The sequence below is a fragment of the Arvicanthis niloticus genome, chromosome 2, assembly GCF_011762505.2.
Source record: "Arvicanthis niloticus isolate mArvNil1 chromosome 2, mArvNil1.pat.X, whole genome shotgun sequence".
NCBI classification, from domain to species: domain Eukaryota; kingdom Metazoa; phylum Chordata; class Mammalia; order Rodentia; family Muridae; genus Arvicanthis; species Arvicanthis niloticus.
Genome location: NC_047659.1, coordinates 19,721,895 through 19,739,929, shown reverse-complemented (window position 1 = coordinate 19,739,929; position 18,035 = coordinate 19,721,895). Strand labels below are relative to the sequence as shown.

At 35.0% G+C, this 18,035-nt stretch overlaps 1 protein-coding gene across 1 annotated transcript in view; it reads left to right on the top strand.

Annotated features, from left to right (window-relative positions):
* Positions 1–18,035, top strand: part of LOC143441124 (low-density lipoprotein receptor-related protein 1B-like) — a 493,583-nt gene that overhangs the window by 299,811 nt on the left and 175,737 nt on the right. The window contains exon 3 of the mRNA XM_076928222.1: positions 14,874–15,011. Coding sequence (XP_076784337.1) covers positions 14,874–15,011 — 138 coding nt within the window. The remainder of the gene's footprint in view (positions 1–14,873; positions 15,012–18,035) is intronic.

The following is an 18,035-nucleotide window of genomic DNA, read 5'->3' as shown; positions in this document are numbered from 1 at the left end:
TTAACTCTTCTATTTCTATGTCATAAATATACCTTTGAAAAATTATAGTGCTGCAGTACTAGATCTTAAGAGAGCAGTGAGCTTGCTCTACTTGAAGATAAATGCAAGCAACAGAGGGGGATGTATTGCTTATGAGAATATAAAGACTTTGTTTTAAACCAGTCTTGCTGTTGGTTTTGTGGAGACCAATTGTGGTTTCACAGTAGCGCACCACAGCATCTGGGATTTTATACAAATGCAGAATCTCAGCCAGCACGCACTGAACCACAATCTGCACTCTAAGAAGATTACTATGGTGCACATCCGATAAATAAATGTGACACTTGTCTTCTGAGTCAGTCACTTCACTAAATATAACATGTCCTAATCCTATTGGCTTCCCCCATAACAAAACCTAACAATACAGAAATACCAAGTAAACTAAATTATACCAAGTTTTGCCACAGACTAAAAAAATATGGATTTATTTGTGAGTTCATATGAGAAGAAATGTTTTAGATTTTACAGCAGGGTGGAGAAGCAAGAACCAATCAAATGTCTAATATGGAATGGGAGGAAATGTTGGTCAGAGTTAATCCATGAGACTAATAAAATCTAATGTTTCCAAGACAATTTTACATATACATGAGGCATCTATAAAGAACTGCTATTTGATTTTTTTTTATTTTCTGTGTTCAGTTCTGTGCAATTTTACTATAATTGCTCTCGTTTATCATCTTCATAGGACTTAAGAGAACACAGGGAAAACTCCTGTAGAAGTGGACTTGGGTACTTTTTACATTCTTTATATTTCTGGCAGCAGAATATTATTTTTTTCTTCATCAATAATGTGTGCTTATGAAGGTTCTCATACTCATGTCTTCAAGGGTCTATCTTCCATGAAATTTTAACAATGTTAACATATTAAAATGGCAAATGAACTGTTTAAAATGTATTTGCATCATATGTAGCAAAATTAAAAGAATTATTTTTATTTTAACGGTTATTGTATTTATTTATATTTCAAATGCTATCCCCCTTCCCAGTTAAACCTGTATCCTCTCCCTGGTCCCCCGCCTCAGTGAGTTTATTTTCCCACCCACCCACCCTCTCCTGCCTCAGTGCCCTAGCATTCCCCTATGCTGGGTCATCAAGTGTCCACAGGACCCAGGGTCTCTCCTCCCATTGTAATCCTCTGCTACATATGCACCTGGAGCCATTGGTGTCCATGTATACACTTTGGTTGGTAGTTTAGTCATTGAGGCCTTAGGGTGGTCTGGCTGGTTGATATTGTTGTCCTGTGGGTTGCTAAGGCCTTCAACTTCTTTCATACTTTCCCTAATTCCTCCATTGGGGTTCCTGTGCGTAGTCCAAAGGTTGTCTGTATGCATCTGCATCATCTATATTGATCAGGCTCTGGAACAGTCTCTCAGGGGACAGCTCTACTGAGCTCCTGTCAGCAAGAGCTTCTTATCAGCAATAGTGTCTGGGTTTGGTGTCTGCAGATGGAATGGATTCCTAGGTGGGGCAGTATCTTCATGCCCTTTCCTTTAGTCTCTGCTCCACTCTTTGCCCCTGCATTTCCTTTTAATAGGAGCAATTCTGGATTGATATTTTTAAGATGGGTGGGTGGCCCCATCTCTCAAAGGGAGACTGTGCCTATCCTTTGGGTATGGTCTCTACAGGTTCTCCCCCTCCTTTTGTTGGATATGTCAAATAATGTCATCCCTATTGGGTCTTAGGACTTCTTTGGCTCAGCTGTTAAATGCTAGTCTTTACAACTAAAAATATAAAAGAATTTTAAAAAATTTATTTGTGTATTCAAATGGCCACAGTCCTTTTAAGGAGTTTAGCTGTGCTTTTATACCACTGGCATGGATTTGAATTCACTGCAGTATAGGACAATTTAGATTCAAGGTTCTATGAGAAAGGCAAAAAACATAGGAAATATGTCCATAGTTAGAGTTTGCCTTCAACAAAGACCAGTATTTGTGGCCACCGTCAGTATTTAAGAAGTAAACAAGATAATCAAGATGACAGATGCAATATTAAATGAATTATTTTTTTATTACAAGCAGAAAATATTTAGTGCATTTTCAGGACTTCTAAAATACATCCATGTACCTTCATATGTAAGCATGATGTGAAAGAGGCTGTTCTGGTAGCACTCATGTTACATACCTGCCTACTCTGCCTCCCATTTACCATCCCTTGACCTCATTTCCCAAGACTGTATTACAATTGTTCAGAAAACCTGGAATGGGCAAACAGAATGCTAGATGCTATTATCATCCATAGCTGGCAGGATTCTCCTTCTATTTCTTCTAGCTGTTGAGAGGAGCCAAAGTCTATACAGAATATCTCATCTGCTAACAGTGGTCAGACAGTATCTATGTGCAAAACCTTTGACTCATAAATGTAAAATTTGTAACTTTGAGGTGATGATGATGCTGATGTGTAACTTCCTATTGTTCCTTTTCCTCATGAGACTCTGTACTGAACTTACTTAAGAAGAGACAGAGTCAATTCAAGCAGACTAACACTCATAATGTGGTTTCATTGTCTTTTTTGAGATCATTGCACAATACAATATCGTGAAAAGGATACCAGGTTTTGAATAAGTAAGGTTTCTCAATTCAAATAACAGCATTACTTTGTGACCTTGAATAAAGTATTTAACCTTTCCAGTCTTCAATTTTTTCATCTATATAATAGCAATTATAATCGCTAGCTCATGGTGTTCCTGCAAGAATTTAATTAGATAATGGACATTATGTGCTTACCACAGAGACAGGGACAGAGGAAGCACTCAATACACAGCAATTATCCCATAACTGTGACGTTTATAGAATACAATCATGAACAAACTGTTTTTTTAAAGTGCATCATGAAGCCATTTTCAGAGTTAACATCGCTTTGAATTCCATTAAAATTAAATTTTGAAGAACGTCGTTCATTTAAAGTATTTCACCTTTTTCTAACAGATATACAATTTGCAACCACAGTAGAACTAACATATGTAAGAGTGCTTGTGTTGACCTACAGCTCTTTACAGTGCATCATTTTCACAATCATAAACTATCTTATTTAAAACTCTCCTTAATTTAGGGTATTATTTTTGAGAATATAATAAGGTTACATGTTCAACTTTTCCTCCCTTTGTATACCTCTCCTTGCCCTCTATCAAATTCATGAACTCTTTTCATCAATAATTGTTATTACATGCATATATATACATGTTGAAATGTACATATATATAAAATATAGGTATATATAGGTATAATTATGTACATATAATATAAAAATTAGTATTTAATAACCAATTGCTGTACTCTTCCTGATGAAGACTATTTCTCCAGATCTCAGAATTCATTGGCTCTCTTTCTGTAAAGTTGTAGGTTTTTTGCATAGAGTTGAGGCCTCCTAAGATTTTCCACATTCAGTCTGGCATATCCGTTGGTATTGTCTGCATGCAGCTAATGTTTAGACAGTCACATGGATACGACATTATTATGTAGCTTTAGACATTACTAGGAGACACAACTATCTTAGATAGGACTACAATTGCTATGAGGAACCATCAAGAGCAAAGCAATTCATAGATGAAAACATTTAATTTTGAGTTGCTTCCAGTTTTAGAGGGTTAGTCATAAGCATCATAACTAGCAGGCAAACAGGCATGGCAGTGGTACAGTAGCTCAGAGTTTACACTTTATTGTCTTTTGAAGATAATGAGATTTGCTTTAATAAATATCATCAAAATCTGTTACAGTATCAGCTGCCATAATGAGCTCCCTAATAATAGTATTTTCTTGAAAGTTTAGGAGGGCCTGGTGGAGGTTTTTAAGATAGTTTTTGTATTAGGAGGTATTAGAAAGACAGCCGGCTTGCTCCAGGCTTGGCCACCATGTTCCCACACTAAGCCATTTGTCTCTGCAAGTTCTCCAGTGGGGCCGGAGCTCCAGAGATGGTTCTGCTGGGCTGTTCTCTCTAACTTGTCCCTGTAGTGACCAGTTGCTGTGCTTCCAGCTCTGGTTTGCTTGTCCCTGCAGGCACTAGTTCCTTCACAGCCATAGCCACCCAGTTGTCAGAAGACCCACCTTCCAGTAATCCAGTAAATCAAAACTCTAAAGCCTTTAAGATTAAACAAATGGATTTATATATCAGCAAATATGCAATACATAAGATGCCCACACAATTAGAATTGTTATTGCAATGAAATAACCTTTTGATATGAATAACTACCTGCAACTGTTAGACATGCCAGTACATGTCTGCAGCCATCTTGCCCCCCCCCCCTTGTTCTTTCTCTCCTCACATCTCCTAGCTCTGCCTCCCTCTTCCCTGTTCAATGACAGGGCTCCTGCTGTGAATACATTGAACAGAAAAAATTCTGCCACAAGTTTTTTATGGTATATAAAAACTTGGCCAAGGGTCAGGAGGAATGACTTTGTAGAAAAGTAAAGTTAGGTACTGTAGCTTACATCTTGATGCACAGCTAGGAAACTGTGAAACACTGAAGGTCCTTGTGTGACCTTCTGAAACCTCACATCCCTAGGTCCACCTCCAGTGACACACTTTCTTCAACACAGAAATACTTTCTATTCCTTTCTAAACACTCTCCAATGGTGAACCAGGTATTCTGAGCTTATGGGAGTCACTTTCATTTTTATCACCATAACCCTCTCACCACAAACTCCATGTTGCCCCTCTTTCACAGTGTTCTCTGAGCTTTAGAAATGGAAGAGTCTTGCAGTTGTATCCATTAAATCTGGGCTTGACAACTTTGCATTTTGATTGGTTATGATTTTCTGTAGTGGTTTCTTTTCTGTTGCTGAAAGAATCTTCTTTGAAGGGGTGCAGCCTATTCCTATCTGTGAGTATAAGGACAGATCGCTAGACTGTGTTTAAGGATCATGCTGTTTTAGTGAAGTGTTTGTAGAGTTTCTCTTAAATCCATTACCTCACTATCCCTGGTTAGTAGACTAGGGTGTCAGCACAAGGCATGATCTAACTCTTGTTGAGCAGACTTAGGTTCAATTAGAGAGCTCTTGGTTGTTACTAAAGTCTGCACATCACTGCTGTGACTTTAGGGTTATGTCCCACAGGTCAATGATACAGCACATAGCCATCATATCTGAGTAGGACTATTGGTTGCCTTTCTCCTTTGGAAGGTTTCATGGTGCTTTCCAGTACCATGAAAGCTAGTCCTCATGGAGGAGACAATCAAGTCAGTTCCATTTCAAAGGCCTCTTTGTCTTCTTTTTGAAGTGCATGATGCTATGAGCAATAGGAACTTACCTTCCACCTCTTGAGGACAATGACGGGTAATAGCAATAGGCTATGTTTCTGAAGTCTCTTTAGCAACCCTGACCAATAGCTCAGAAAAGTACTTCTCACATCTGATCCGATACTTTTGTGTTGGTTAGGTGCTTTGACTATTATGTGAGCATTGGAAACCTATCTCAGATGATAAAATTCATTAAAACAATATGTGTTAGCTAATGCACAGGATAATATGTATATCTCAGAGGTTTCTTTTGACTTTTTGAGACTTCTCTATTCTTATTTCACCATCCTTTTCTCCAAATCATTTTCTGATAACCTGTTTCAACATGAGAAAGACATAAAATCTGACAGAGTTCCTTACTAATATACTTGTAGACTAAATAGGCCTCCAAAAATTATTGCTTGTTTGTTTTGATACACAGTAAATTAAAATATAGTGAGAAAAATAAAAGAGATGTGTATATCTCTTCTCTGGTTCTTATTCATTCAATAGTGGTAAATGACAGATAGATTTCCCCCTTCCCCAGTGGAATAGTGAATAAGCAATGTCAAATAAAGAACTGTGGTAAGTGTTGCATGAGAATCAGCAAAGGTCTTGGTACTTGTACTGTTCGTGCACCATAGAGAATACAGATAAAGTTTGTCTGTATATCAGAAACACAGGGCTCTTCTGAATGCTGCATTCACCGAGAGCTATAAATGATGTTTGTCTTCCAGGTTTGTACAATTGATCTCATTTTGGGTAAATTCTGTGGAAGAGCTACTCGATCAGAAAAGATGCTTCTTATAGATCCTCAAAGAACCTTCTTTACTTTTTTTATTCCGAATGAAAGGGAGTCAGTAAGAACATTGTGTTTTCTAATTTTGTATTGAAACATCTAGCTATCATGTGTTGGCTTGCTTGGTTTCTTAGGGAGATCTTTTCTTGAATTAGTCTAATTCAAGGCTGATCTGCCCTTAGTTTTAGGTCTTAGTTAAGCATTTGGATCTAAACTTTAATTATTGTAGCTTGAAAATAAAGACTCAGAAAAGCAATTCTCTACCTTCATATATTGCTAAGAAATGTTCCATTTGATAGTACCATAATAATGTCCCAAATTGGCCACTGAGATTGAAGCAATACTTCTTACACACATAGATTCAGCTATTTGTCTTAGTACCAGTCAGTGGAGTGCTGTCCCCCAACATCCCTTGTAGCAGTGAGCAAGACCCCTTTCTCAGTCAGTTTTGTGGGACTAACATTCTTTGGATTATCTTTTTGTGTCAAGGATCAGTTTTTAGGGGGCTTCATATCAGAGAGTTTTTCTATTTCTAAAGCGTGAGGCTTTCCAGGTTTCCCTGAACTTCTCCGTAATAACCTGGAGATTTTGTGTTATCATAGTAAAGCAAACCAAGAAAACAAGAGAGCAAAACACTTGTTTCAGAGGTGAAGCATGTAGCTTCTGTTCTCTGTGTATTAAGGATATTCTTAAACTGAATAGTTTAGCGTAAAACCAGAGCTATATTTTCTGAAAATTATGTGTTCTTTTTTATAGTAGGAACACAACATTTTATATTTATTTGATTACATGAAATGATGCTCTTATGTTTGATCACAAATTTATTTTATAATTTTTATGCTTAGAATAGAACTGAGGATTTTGAATACACTTAGCTACATGCTCAGCCACCCATAATTTGCATCTGCATGTGTTAATGCAGCCAACAAGATTATATTTTAATTCAAAGGGGAAAAAGAAATGAATACTATTTCAAATATAATTAATCTTTGATTTATGAACTTTAGAAAAAGCAGTGCTAAATCATATCATTCAGCAAAATAACTTATGACGGAATTATATTTTAGGATTTCTAGAGACCCAGTCACTTGACTATAAGTTGTTTAGTCTATTTTACTTATACAGATTGTCTTCTGTCCCTCTCCAGAAAATGTTCACACTTCATGAATATGCAAATGTTATCTGAACTGGAAGAAATGAGGATTTGAAACAATTAAATAAGCATTGAACCTGTAATGTCCTATTAGCTCTGAGTTTAATGAAGGGAATGACGTCATCTACTTTTTAATCTATTTGTAGTTATATTGGAAGGTCAAAGGGTAGGCAAGCAGTTGGTCTAATCAATTTTTATTCTGACAGTTATAATTAATGTCAAAATATTGACCGTAATTGTACCCTAATATTTTTTTGTCAGTTGGGTGCATGTTAATTTTCTAGTTTTAGTGCAGGACAGTGTTATAACTTCATATTCATGTGCTATTTCAATGCCAAAAGTCAATATAATGTTTGAAAATCACTTGATATATTTTAAATCAGCACAAATCACATATATCTATACACCAGCAAGAGACCATTTTTATGATTTATTTTTAGTACTCTTTCTAAGTGCATATTGCGAAGGCCACATATATATGTGTACTCACAGAGGTCAAAAGAGGTCTTTCCCTTGGAGCTGAAAATACAAAAGTATTGTGAGATGTCTGACGTTCGTGCTAACTGCAGAACTGCTGCCCTCTGGAAGAGCAGCACTTACATCTATTTACTTACAGATTCATCACAGTCTGCTGTGTGTCTGCGGTCATGGCAATGTTGCTTTAACATGGCACAGTCTTCTTGAGTGCCGAGACATGCTTTTTGTTCATTAAATTTCTACAGCTTTGTATACTACATTCAGCCACCTCTCTATCACTGAGACTTCTTAACATTAGGAGTAAAGAGAAAAGCTTTGAAACCTTGAACATGTTATCTAAGTGCAAACTTTCCTTTTCCAGGACTCAAAAAATAAATAAATAAAATAGAAAAGAAAAGAAAAAAAAAAACCAGGAAGAGGTCAGAGATGTCTTAAGGGGAGATGCTAGACAAAATCAATCATCTTTGCAACTCCTCAGGCTCTTGAATCTTTACAACATTCATTTGAAATAATGTAAACATAAAAATAATTATTACAGAAACCTGTTTTTCTTAGAAATTATTTGGTCTTCCTGAATTACTGCTAGATTGAGTACCCATGGGGATTTAGAAGGTTTCATTTCTATTTCTCCTTCGTAGAGTGTGGTCGCATAGATTGTTCTAAGAAATGATGAGACAAGACTGTTTTATTTAGGAGTTAATGCTCATGAATCAAATTTTTATTACACGTGAAATACTATAAATGTCTTTTGTTTTCCCCCTTGAATTAAAATACCAGTTTGTTTGCTGGGGTAGCACATGCAGAACTGAATTATGGGAAGCTGGGGATGTAGCTAGTGTGTGAACTAGTCTCAGTTCCATCCTAAAGTTAAAAAGTATTATACAGTAAATATACAGTTAATTTGTGATTACAGATTATAATCTAATATAAACAAGTATTAAAAAATCCATGTTCTATGTAAAGGTAGTATATAGTCCAGTGTTTTTATCAGTAGGTGGACATAAACTAATGCTCTGTATAAAATCAGTAGTTATACATGTGAACATGTGACCATAAATCAGTGTGCTACTTAATAATTTCAGCATGTGTACATATGAACATAATATAGTTTCTGTTTAAAATCAGTGAGTATATACCTGTATTTTTAACACATTTACACAATGTACTATTCCTCAGAAAGAATGTTAAAAATAGTATCATGCACTTGCCATGTGATTTTTGAATGGCCAAGATTGTTGTAGTTATTTGATTCTGCTGGTCTGATAGCTATAATAGTACATCGATGTAATATTTCTACACATCTTATTGCATTGGAATCACTTTTCCAATTCTAAAATTTAAAAAGATACTCTTTAGTAATATATTCAAAAAATTATATTTTGCGATGGAAAGCATTCTTTATAATATAAAGTAAAAGTATAGATTGAAAGCATTAAACAAGTATAATTAGAGCACTAGTCCTTTGGAAATCATAATATTTAATTAAGTTATGTTGATACTTGTTTTAAAATGTCTATACATGAAGTTAATTTTAAGATACTTGTCATCAATTCTTAGGAGTCCTGGAATCTTAAAGTAATAAAAAGAAAAATTTCACAGCATTAAATATTCCACAACTCAGTACTGTGACACACCCTAGAAATAAATGTCCCAAATTTCTGCAGTATTAAACTTGATTATTGCATAATTCTAAAAACCATAATAAAATTTCAAGTTTTAAATTGAATGTACAAACACTATAAAAGATGATCGAAACTAACTTGTTTTAAATTTCTTAACCTTAAAGTCATCTCTATGTATTTCTGCTTGAAATCATGTCTAGATTGATTAATTTTACAGATTAGTGGTTACCATCTTTCTTTTGTTGCAATGTGGCATACTATGTTTTAAGTTGGGATATGAAACAAACTAAAGGACTTGGCTATCAGTAAGTTGATTTAGACTTGTATTTGTGGTATAACATATAGAACATTCAGAGATCTATATGTCATAAAAAGTAAACGTTTAACACAAACAGTGTTAGTGCAAGTTCACCTAATGTAGAACAGTGGTGTTTCCCCAAAAGCTGACATTTACATAGTGCACTAGAACTAATCCCCCAACTCCACTTGCATCTATTGTGACTCAATAATGTAGATTTTCTTATTATTTCTACTTTCAAATGTTGCAAAAGTCTTAGTGAAATAAGCCTGCAATCAGTTTAGTTGATTACTGAGTAGCTATAAAAGAAAACCCAAGTGTTGGTCTTCAAATCCAATGCTCTTTCTACTCAGACAGCTTCACATAAAATAACTGACTCTATGAGCAAGGTTGGAATTTACATTGGTGGATTGTGTTGGACAAAGAAAATGTGAAGGTTTGCATTCTAGATGATGGTATCACATACTGAAAACTCTAGAATTGAGAGTAAATATGGTATGCAATGGGAGGGAGATGGCCACTGAATGAAGCATCACATATATCTCAATATTAGTTGCAAGCAGTGCTCATTAAATTTCAATTAGATAATGAAAACATGCCAAGACATTTTGTTTTAATTTGGCCGGAAATTAAGAATCATCATAAATTAAAGTAGTCATAGGGTAAAAGTTCTTTTAGGGCAGATTTATCAATTAATTGTGTTAATGGGAGAAAAATTTTAAGTTCTTTTATGTCAAAAATGTTAATTAGCAGTATTTTATACTCTGTATTCTTTAAACAACTGAATATCAAGTGCACATTGTGTGTCTGGCTATGTTAGGAGATGGTTTTATATAGATAAAACGGAAGCAATTAGTAATACCAGATTTCTCACAGTCTAATATTAAAACAAAATGCTTGAAAATAACAGTCATGGACAAATCCAGAGTGATGAAGTGTAGAGATTGAAGAGTATGGAGCATTATGGGAAAACGCTCAGGAAACATAAGATCATGCACCACTGAAGATCCTTTCTAGATTGATGTTGTTCAGGTGTAGACCTTCATGTGTGAAATGCACACATGTGTACTACACATAGGTGTGCCTGAAGCAATGGAGCCACAAAGATCCACAATAATGTAATTGAGTCCAAGAAGCAGAAGATAGCAAAGTAGGGTATTAATTTAGACAGAAAACCAGGGAAGTTTCTGAAGGAATCTGGGTCCTTTTCTTTCACCACAAACAATTCTCCAGTTTAATATTTAGTTTAACAATTTCCTAATTGAGGATAGCCCATAAACAATGCAGAGTAAGTTATGTTTGATACAATCGAAGTTCCCATAAGGATGACTAGTCTTCTTTTTGCACTCGATCTTTCAGGTTTTTGTGGGTTTTTTGACTGTTACCAGATCAAACTTTACTATGATGAGGAAAACTAAATCAGTAGGATGCTGAGAGGGGAGCAGGGTCAGAGAATAGGCATATAGCATGCACAATGTTTACTCTGAAAATATGTCTAGCATTATATTTTTAAGCAGGAAACAGAGTTGCTATTTGAACAATATTTACTAAGTAAGCCTTTATTATTGTGTACAGGTTAAGAAAAATTAATTGAATTTTAGAAAAAAAGGCATAGGACTGCTAGAAAGGTATAAATAGGAAAAACAGCTGGAGGAACTTTTGGTAGACAGAGCAGAAAGTAGTCTGAGGCAGCACCGTGCAGGGAGAGCTTAGTGTTGGGTTCCTGTGATGCTTCTGCTGTTACATTTGTCTATCACAAAGCAAACTCAGCATCTTTAGTTAGACAAAACATTAGATGCAACATGTCTTTTATCTTTTTAGGGAACAGAGAAAATATTTTCTTCATATTCAAAACATAATCTAGCTTTTATAAGAATGCAGAAGAATCACATTACCCTAGGAGGTTTGTTTGTAAAGCAAAGCTTAGTTTTTTAAAATGTTTATTTCAACTACTTGGGAAAAAATGTATAATTTCAGGAATGTTGGAACCCAACTTTAGTAGAAAGCGGCTAGATCAACTTTACAGCCATCTGGAACCATATACCCTGATGAAAGACTTGGTTTTCAAAAGCCTATAACAGCTGAAGCACACTCTGATAAATATATTGTTTATCCCACATAGCTTGTTTTGCTGTTTAGTGACCTCAGCTGTATGGTGCACGTGATAAAGTGTTTTCAACTGTGTTTTCCTGCTTGTGTTGATAAATACCCCCAGATTTCCTTTAAATAAAGGAGAGATGGGAGAGAGACAAGACGAAAATTAAGACCTGACCACACACCCTATCTTGTCTCCATTCTTTGCATAGCTTGCCCCTCCAGCCCCACCCTCTCTCTTGACCAAAACACTTAGCCCCAAAATGTTGAGACAGAGTGAGGGTCTTAACACAGGAACATATTTTTTTGGATAATTGCTACAATGTAAATATTTCCAATAAGAAATATGTTTCTGACTGTTATATTTTTTAAGATTATTATGTTAATAGATAGATAGATAGATAGATAGATGATAGATAGTTAGATAGATTGTAGTTTCTATGAGGTATAGTGTCTATAAATACATATAGATTGTGCTCTATTCCAATTAAATAATTTCAACAATGATCACAGTATTTAACATATTATTATACCTGTTCATGTACTTAATGGTTAAAGGACCATTTTTTACAAGAATCTCCAGTTTTATATGACTGTTTTAATATATATTAGTATGAGAGCCTTAGGAATATTGACTGAAACATGGCCAGACAAACTCTCGCTACATAGTAGTTTCCATGGTAACTGTTCAAAGGAAGACAAGAGTAAAGACTCCCCCAGATGGTGTACAAGTTAAACAGCCTGCTTTTGGACTGCTTCTTCATTCATCTTGTGTGTTAGTGCTAAAAAGAGTCTCATCATTCTGAATTATGTTGGTCAATGATTGAGATATGTCTCTATTGTCTCAGTTTGTAAAAAAAAAAAAAAAAAAAAAAAAAAAAAAAATTAGCCTTACTTCTGCACCCAGATTTACCTTTCTTTTCTGTAGTCTTCTTAAGTTTCTTGGCCATCTTAATATGAATCATATTTTCATTGCCCTATTTAAGCATTACATTTCATTAAACAATTATAATTTTTAATAATTAACTATTTTCTGGTTTTTACTATAAAATTTATAAGATTTCCCCAAATTATGTATACATTTAGAATTTACATAGATATCACTATGCATCCCTGGCCTAAACACTACTTGGACATTTATGCCTAAATTTAACTTTTAAAGGAAAACCTTAATTTTCAAAATATCTTTAATAACTGTTGACAGTAGGTATTTATAGCTTCATAATTTTAATTTGAAGTGAAGTGGATTTGTGTCATGTTTATCTTACAAATATTACTAAGGTACTCAGAATATCAATGCTTCATTTACCTTCATCTGTTCTGAATTTACATACATTTGTACTTACGAATATAAATATATCTATGCACAGACAGTTGAGATAAATAGGTAGTTTTAGAAATAATGATTACTCAGGCTAAAGAAATATTACAAAAAAAGTATCTCACATATTAGGTAATACATATGTTACAAATTAATAAACTTATCTGGAAGAAAGTATATGAATATACCCCATAATTGTAGAAAATCCTGTTAACAGCAACCTTTCAGAGAATGTAAAATGTATTTATTAGTTTTTTGAGAATTTGGAATGTCTTTGATTTTATCCACTATTCCTCCCAGATCTACTTCTCTACTTACTCAAAACTGTGTTGTAGCTTTCTTCATCAAGTCCATTTTATCTTGACCCATCTTAGTGGATTAGGTAGTCTTCCACTGGACAACCACACCTCTAAAGAAAATTGACTCTGCTTCACCTAGCAGTTGTCAATTGCCAATAGCTTCAAGGCTTGGTGTAGAACTTCATGCCCAACTGTTCACTCCATTATGGAATCCGTTCAGGTTTGAGTTTGCACTGGTATTGTGCATGCTGTCGCTACGACTGAGTTCACATGGGCAGCAAATAACCCACTGTACCTGAAAAGCCCTGTTTTGTTGTAGTCATCACTGACCACTTTTAGATTTTACACTTTTTTGCTTCCTAGTCAATGATGAATCCTGAATCCTGGGATAGGGAATGTGATATAGATGTCCTAGTAAAGATTGAACAATCTATGGTCTCTTGTTCTTTGCACCTTTACAACTGTGAGTCTTTGTATTAACAACCAATTAATGAAAAAGGAAACATTTTATGAGTGCTAAAAGATGTACCAATCTATGAGTAAAATGAGAAGTCATTAGGAGCCAACTTTTACAAAAGCCAAAATACAAAAGATTAAAGAAAATAGCTGTGTTCAATCAGAGATGATGCACCTAACCCTCAAGAGACTGGAGGCCCCAGGGAGTTTAGAGGTCAGGGTAGGGAGTGGGGAGTGGGGTTGGGAACATCCTCATGGAGACAGGTGTTGGGGAGGAGGTATTGGATGTGGAACCGTTGGAGGGTGGACTTGGGAGAGAAGAAAATCTGGAGTGTAAATAAATAAATAAATAAATAAATAAAAATTCAACAAATCACATAGACATATAATTTATTCTTGATAAGGATTAAAAAGTATATTTTACTGTTAGCAATATTGGCTTCTATTTACTTATGTAATGTATTTTTTCCTTTTGTTTTCTCATTCTATAAAATACCCTCTTGTGCACTTTCCACAATTCTACATGACTCTGGTTATTTCTTCATTATTTCTGTAGCTCATCTTAAATTAAGTGGTGAAAGTAAACATTTAAGTGTGGTTCCCCCTTTAGTTCACAACAGAAAGGAAGGTACTTTAAAGGGCAACCGTCATTGTTAAAAATTCTTTTCTTAACTATAACAACACCTCGAATGTGATGCTCAAATTAAATCTAAAATGATGATTTGCCAAAAAAAAAAGAAAGAAAGAAAAGAAAAGAAAGAAAAATATGTTTCACCAAAAAGAAAAGTGAGACTGAAGAAGTCTGACATTCTTGTCAAATTTGTCTAGGAACAAACATGAGAGAATGCCAGTTCTCCTTGCCATCCATGATGAGTAAAAAGTATATTTATATTTTAATACATTGTTTGAAGTAAAAATATAAAATGGCATGAGCTAGACACATTTTAAAAGGAGATTTCTATTCACACAGAGCATCTTGATGTTTTTGACAAACAGAACTGTCCCCTGACTGTGTTGTCTACAGTTTTATTTCCTAATTAAAGCTATTAAATTTTACTGCAGAAAAATAAAGCTAATGCGTGGACTTTTTTTTCTCTCAACTAAAGGTCCCGAGGAGGTGGAGATCAAGTGCGCCTTGAATCACATTGCTTGCCTTGGCTCCAGCTCATGTGTTCACTTGTCACAAGTGTGCAATGGAGTGGTTGACTGCCCGGACGGTTTTGATGAAGGAGGGCATTGCCAGGGTGAGTCTGTTATGGAACAGTGTAATTGAAGTTTTCAACTTTGTATAATCATAAAATTCAAAGAGAAGTCGAAATGCCTTTTCTTTCCACTGTAACTGTAGTAGTTATCAAAAGAGCACAGGTTTTATTGCCTGTCTCTCAGCATGAACTTCAAAGATGTAATTATCACCTTTTGTTGAAAACATGGTAGCAAACATACATCCAGATTTTGAAGGTAGGCTTTTAAAACACGGTTTCATGTACAATTGTTACTTTGAGCAAAGGGGAAGGGAGGAGACATCATTGTAGACTGACTGGCTGCAGCCTGTTAATTCAATCCTTGTCTTAAACAAAATATCAGCAGGAACACTCCTACAACTTTATTTTTAAACTGATGTATTCATAGGAAGTATTCTCTTTAGTACTATTTCTGTCCTACTATACTATTAAGTTTCTTGAAAATGTAATGTGCTTTTAAATATCAGACTGTAATTTCTATGAAGATATGAGAAAATTTAAATAAAGGGAAAATAAAATATAATTGAAACTGGAGCATACTATGAAAAAAAATAAGGATGGGTTTCAGGAATTGAAACATGAGACTAAGAAGTATAAAGTCTATGAGGCTAAAGAGAATCAGGCCAGCCCTGGGTAAAAGATGAAATCTCCCACTGCTGTCCCTATTTCCAATTGTCCTCATACCTGTTGAGACAGTACAGTCCAGGGCCAGGACACTTGCTCCAAATCTCAATTCTCTGTACTTAGGTCTTAGCACCGGCCCATTTACTCTATGTACATGACTGTTCACCACCTCATATGGAGCAACACAGTAGGGCTGGGAACAGAGTGGTGCAAACCCACTCTTGTTTCTCTGGTTATACCTCTACTCCTTCAAGATCAGTCAAAGGGAATCACTGTTGGAATATAAAGGAGGGATACATCCATGAAGTGGATTTTAAAACATGAGTGACGCTTCCTAAGCAGATTTGCTTTAGTGATGTTGGGATGTTGGGACAGTGTCTGTTTTCTATATAGAAAGATTGCAAGATGAGCCCAGGAAAGGAACAACCTCCACAGTGGGACACTGAAGCCAGGATGTAAGCAAGAATATGTTCCTCATGTTAGGATCAATGAAATATATTTAATAGAGGAGGTTTTAAAAACTGTAGAGACAGACAGAGATGCATAGATGGACCAGTGGCTAAAAATGCTTTCTACTTTTGAAACACCACAGATGTTAGAAAGTCCATACCTACCTATAACTCATTATCTATGCAATCCAATGGCATATGTATAGATCCATACATGTATACATGTAAACGTACACGTAAAATACAGTATAATAAAACTGAAGAAACTTGTCTTTGTGTGTGATGTAGAAAAAAGCACAAGCCAACAAATTCCCAGTTTCCCCAGAAAAACTCAGTATCTACACCTCTGTCAAATGTTCACACTTAGATACTGCTTTTCAGATGTGTAGACTAAGTCCTAATAAGCAATACAGTTAAATTTTCATTCACTGTTTGTATCAAAAACAGTTGGCCCAACTGTCTGTCTATCTGTATGATATGAAATAGTAGAATCAAGGCTAAAAGATATACCATTCCAGATTATGTGAATAAATATGTTTTTATTGAGAAGATAAATTCAGAACTGTGTGTAACTGATTGCCTCCAAGATATGAACAGGAAAAATATCTTTCAGAGGACATTTCTTAATGTATGTGCTGTGTCTTAGACAAAAGTGGCAACTTCTCAGCAAAATTGGTTTGTATTGGTTTGGATGTCTCCCTTCCCACATTCCGAGTGCTTTATGTCTTATTGAGTCTTGATAAAAGCAGGGGTTTTGAAAGATTTCCAAGCAACACCCCTATCAAGAATCTAGGCATCTTTCTGTTATAGCTAGTAAATAAGACAAGAAGTGGTTAATCCACACTGCAGTCCTTGCTGTACACTTCCATCCAAATTACTTCTGTCAATGATGTTTTTAAAATCATGTTGCTTTCAGAGCATGTATTCTAATTTAAATAATTATACACAAAGCCCAAGCCATGACTCAGAAACAAATTTGGCTCTTTCTTCTAATAAATGATTCAAAGTACATTTGGTGGGATATTTGTAGTCTTTATTAAAATTAATAATAAGTAAAGCTTAAAGATTTGAACATTATGTTCTGATACTGGGAACGCTTTTGTGTTTAGTGAATTGTTTTCTGAATGTTTCCTGGCGAAATCAATTCCTTTCTAGTCAAAATAATAAAGAAAATAATCTATTATTAATGATTTTCTGTAACACAGATATTTTAATCTCCATAATTTGGTTCCATTTGATGAAAAAATGGATTTTTCTATGGGCATAGTTATATACAGGAATTTGCTTGTAAGATGTTTAACAATAACCACTGGCAAAATAACCACATTGTATTTTTAAAATTTCATCTCTTCCTACACAGTATTACAAAAAAGTAGTAGCACCTTTTCCATAACCAAGATGCAGAAACAATAAAAACATACAATAAAATGTGAGATATGAATTCATATATAGTGAGTGCTAGAAGGAGCTAGCAGAGATTAAACCACAGCATATATAAAAATGCATTCTTAAATTTGACCTTCTGAAGATCATTGCTTTTGTTCACATTTTGGGTACTCATTTGAAAGAAGGATTCTTTGTAACTATAACCCTAGTTAGATTTTGTTAGCCGACCAAGAACGAAAGCATGTGAATGCAAGTGGAGAGGGCATTCTCCAGACAAGGTCTGGTCCTATTCTATAAATATCAAAACTCTGTATGAATCATTGAGAAATACCTCCCGTATTCTGTCAGGAGAAAAACATAACTATATAATCCATAGTGTTTTATCCCATTCAATAGTCAGGGTCCTTTGGAACCTACAGAGATTAAATATAGGAAGAATGACAAAAACAAAGAAACAGACATACCCAATTACCTGCCATGCAGTGTATGCACAGAAATGCCACAGAAGTCTTTTAGGAGTTTTCACTATTTTATGGAATTTTGAGCCTACTATTTCACATAATTGCTA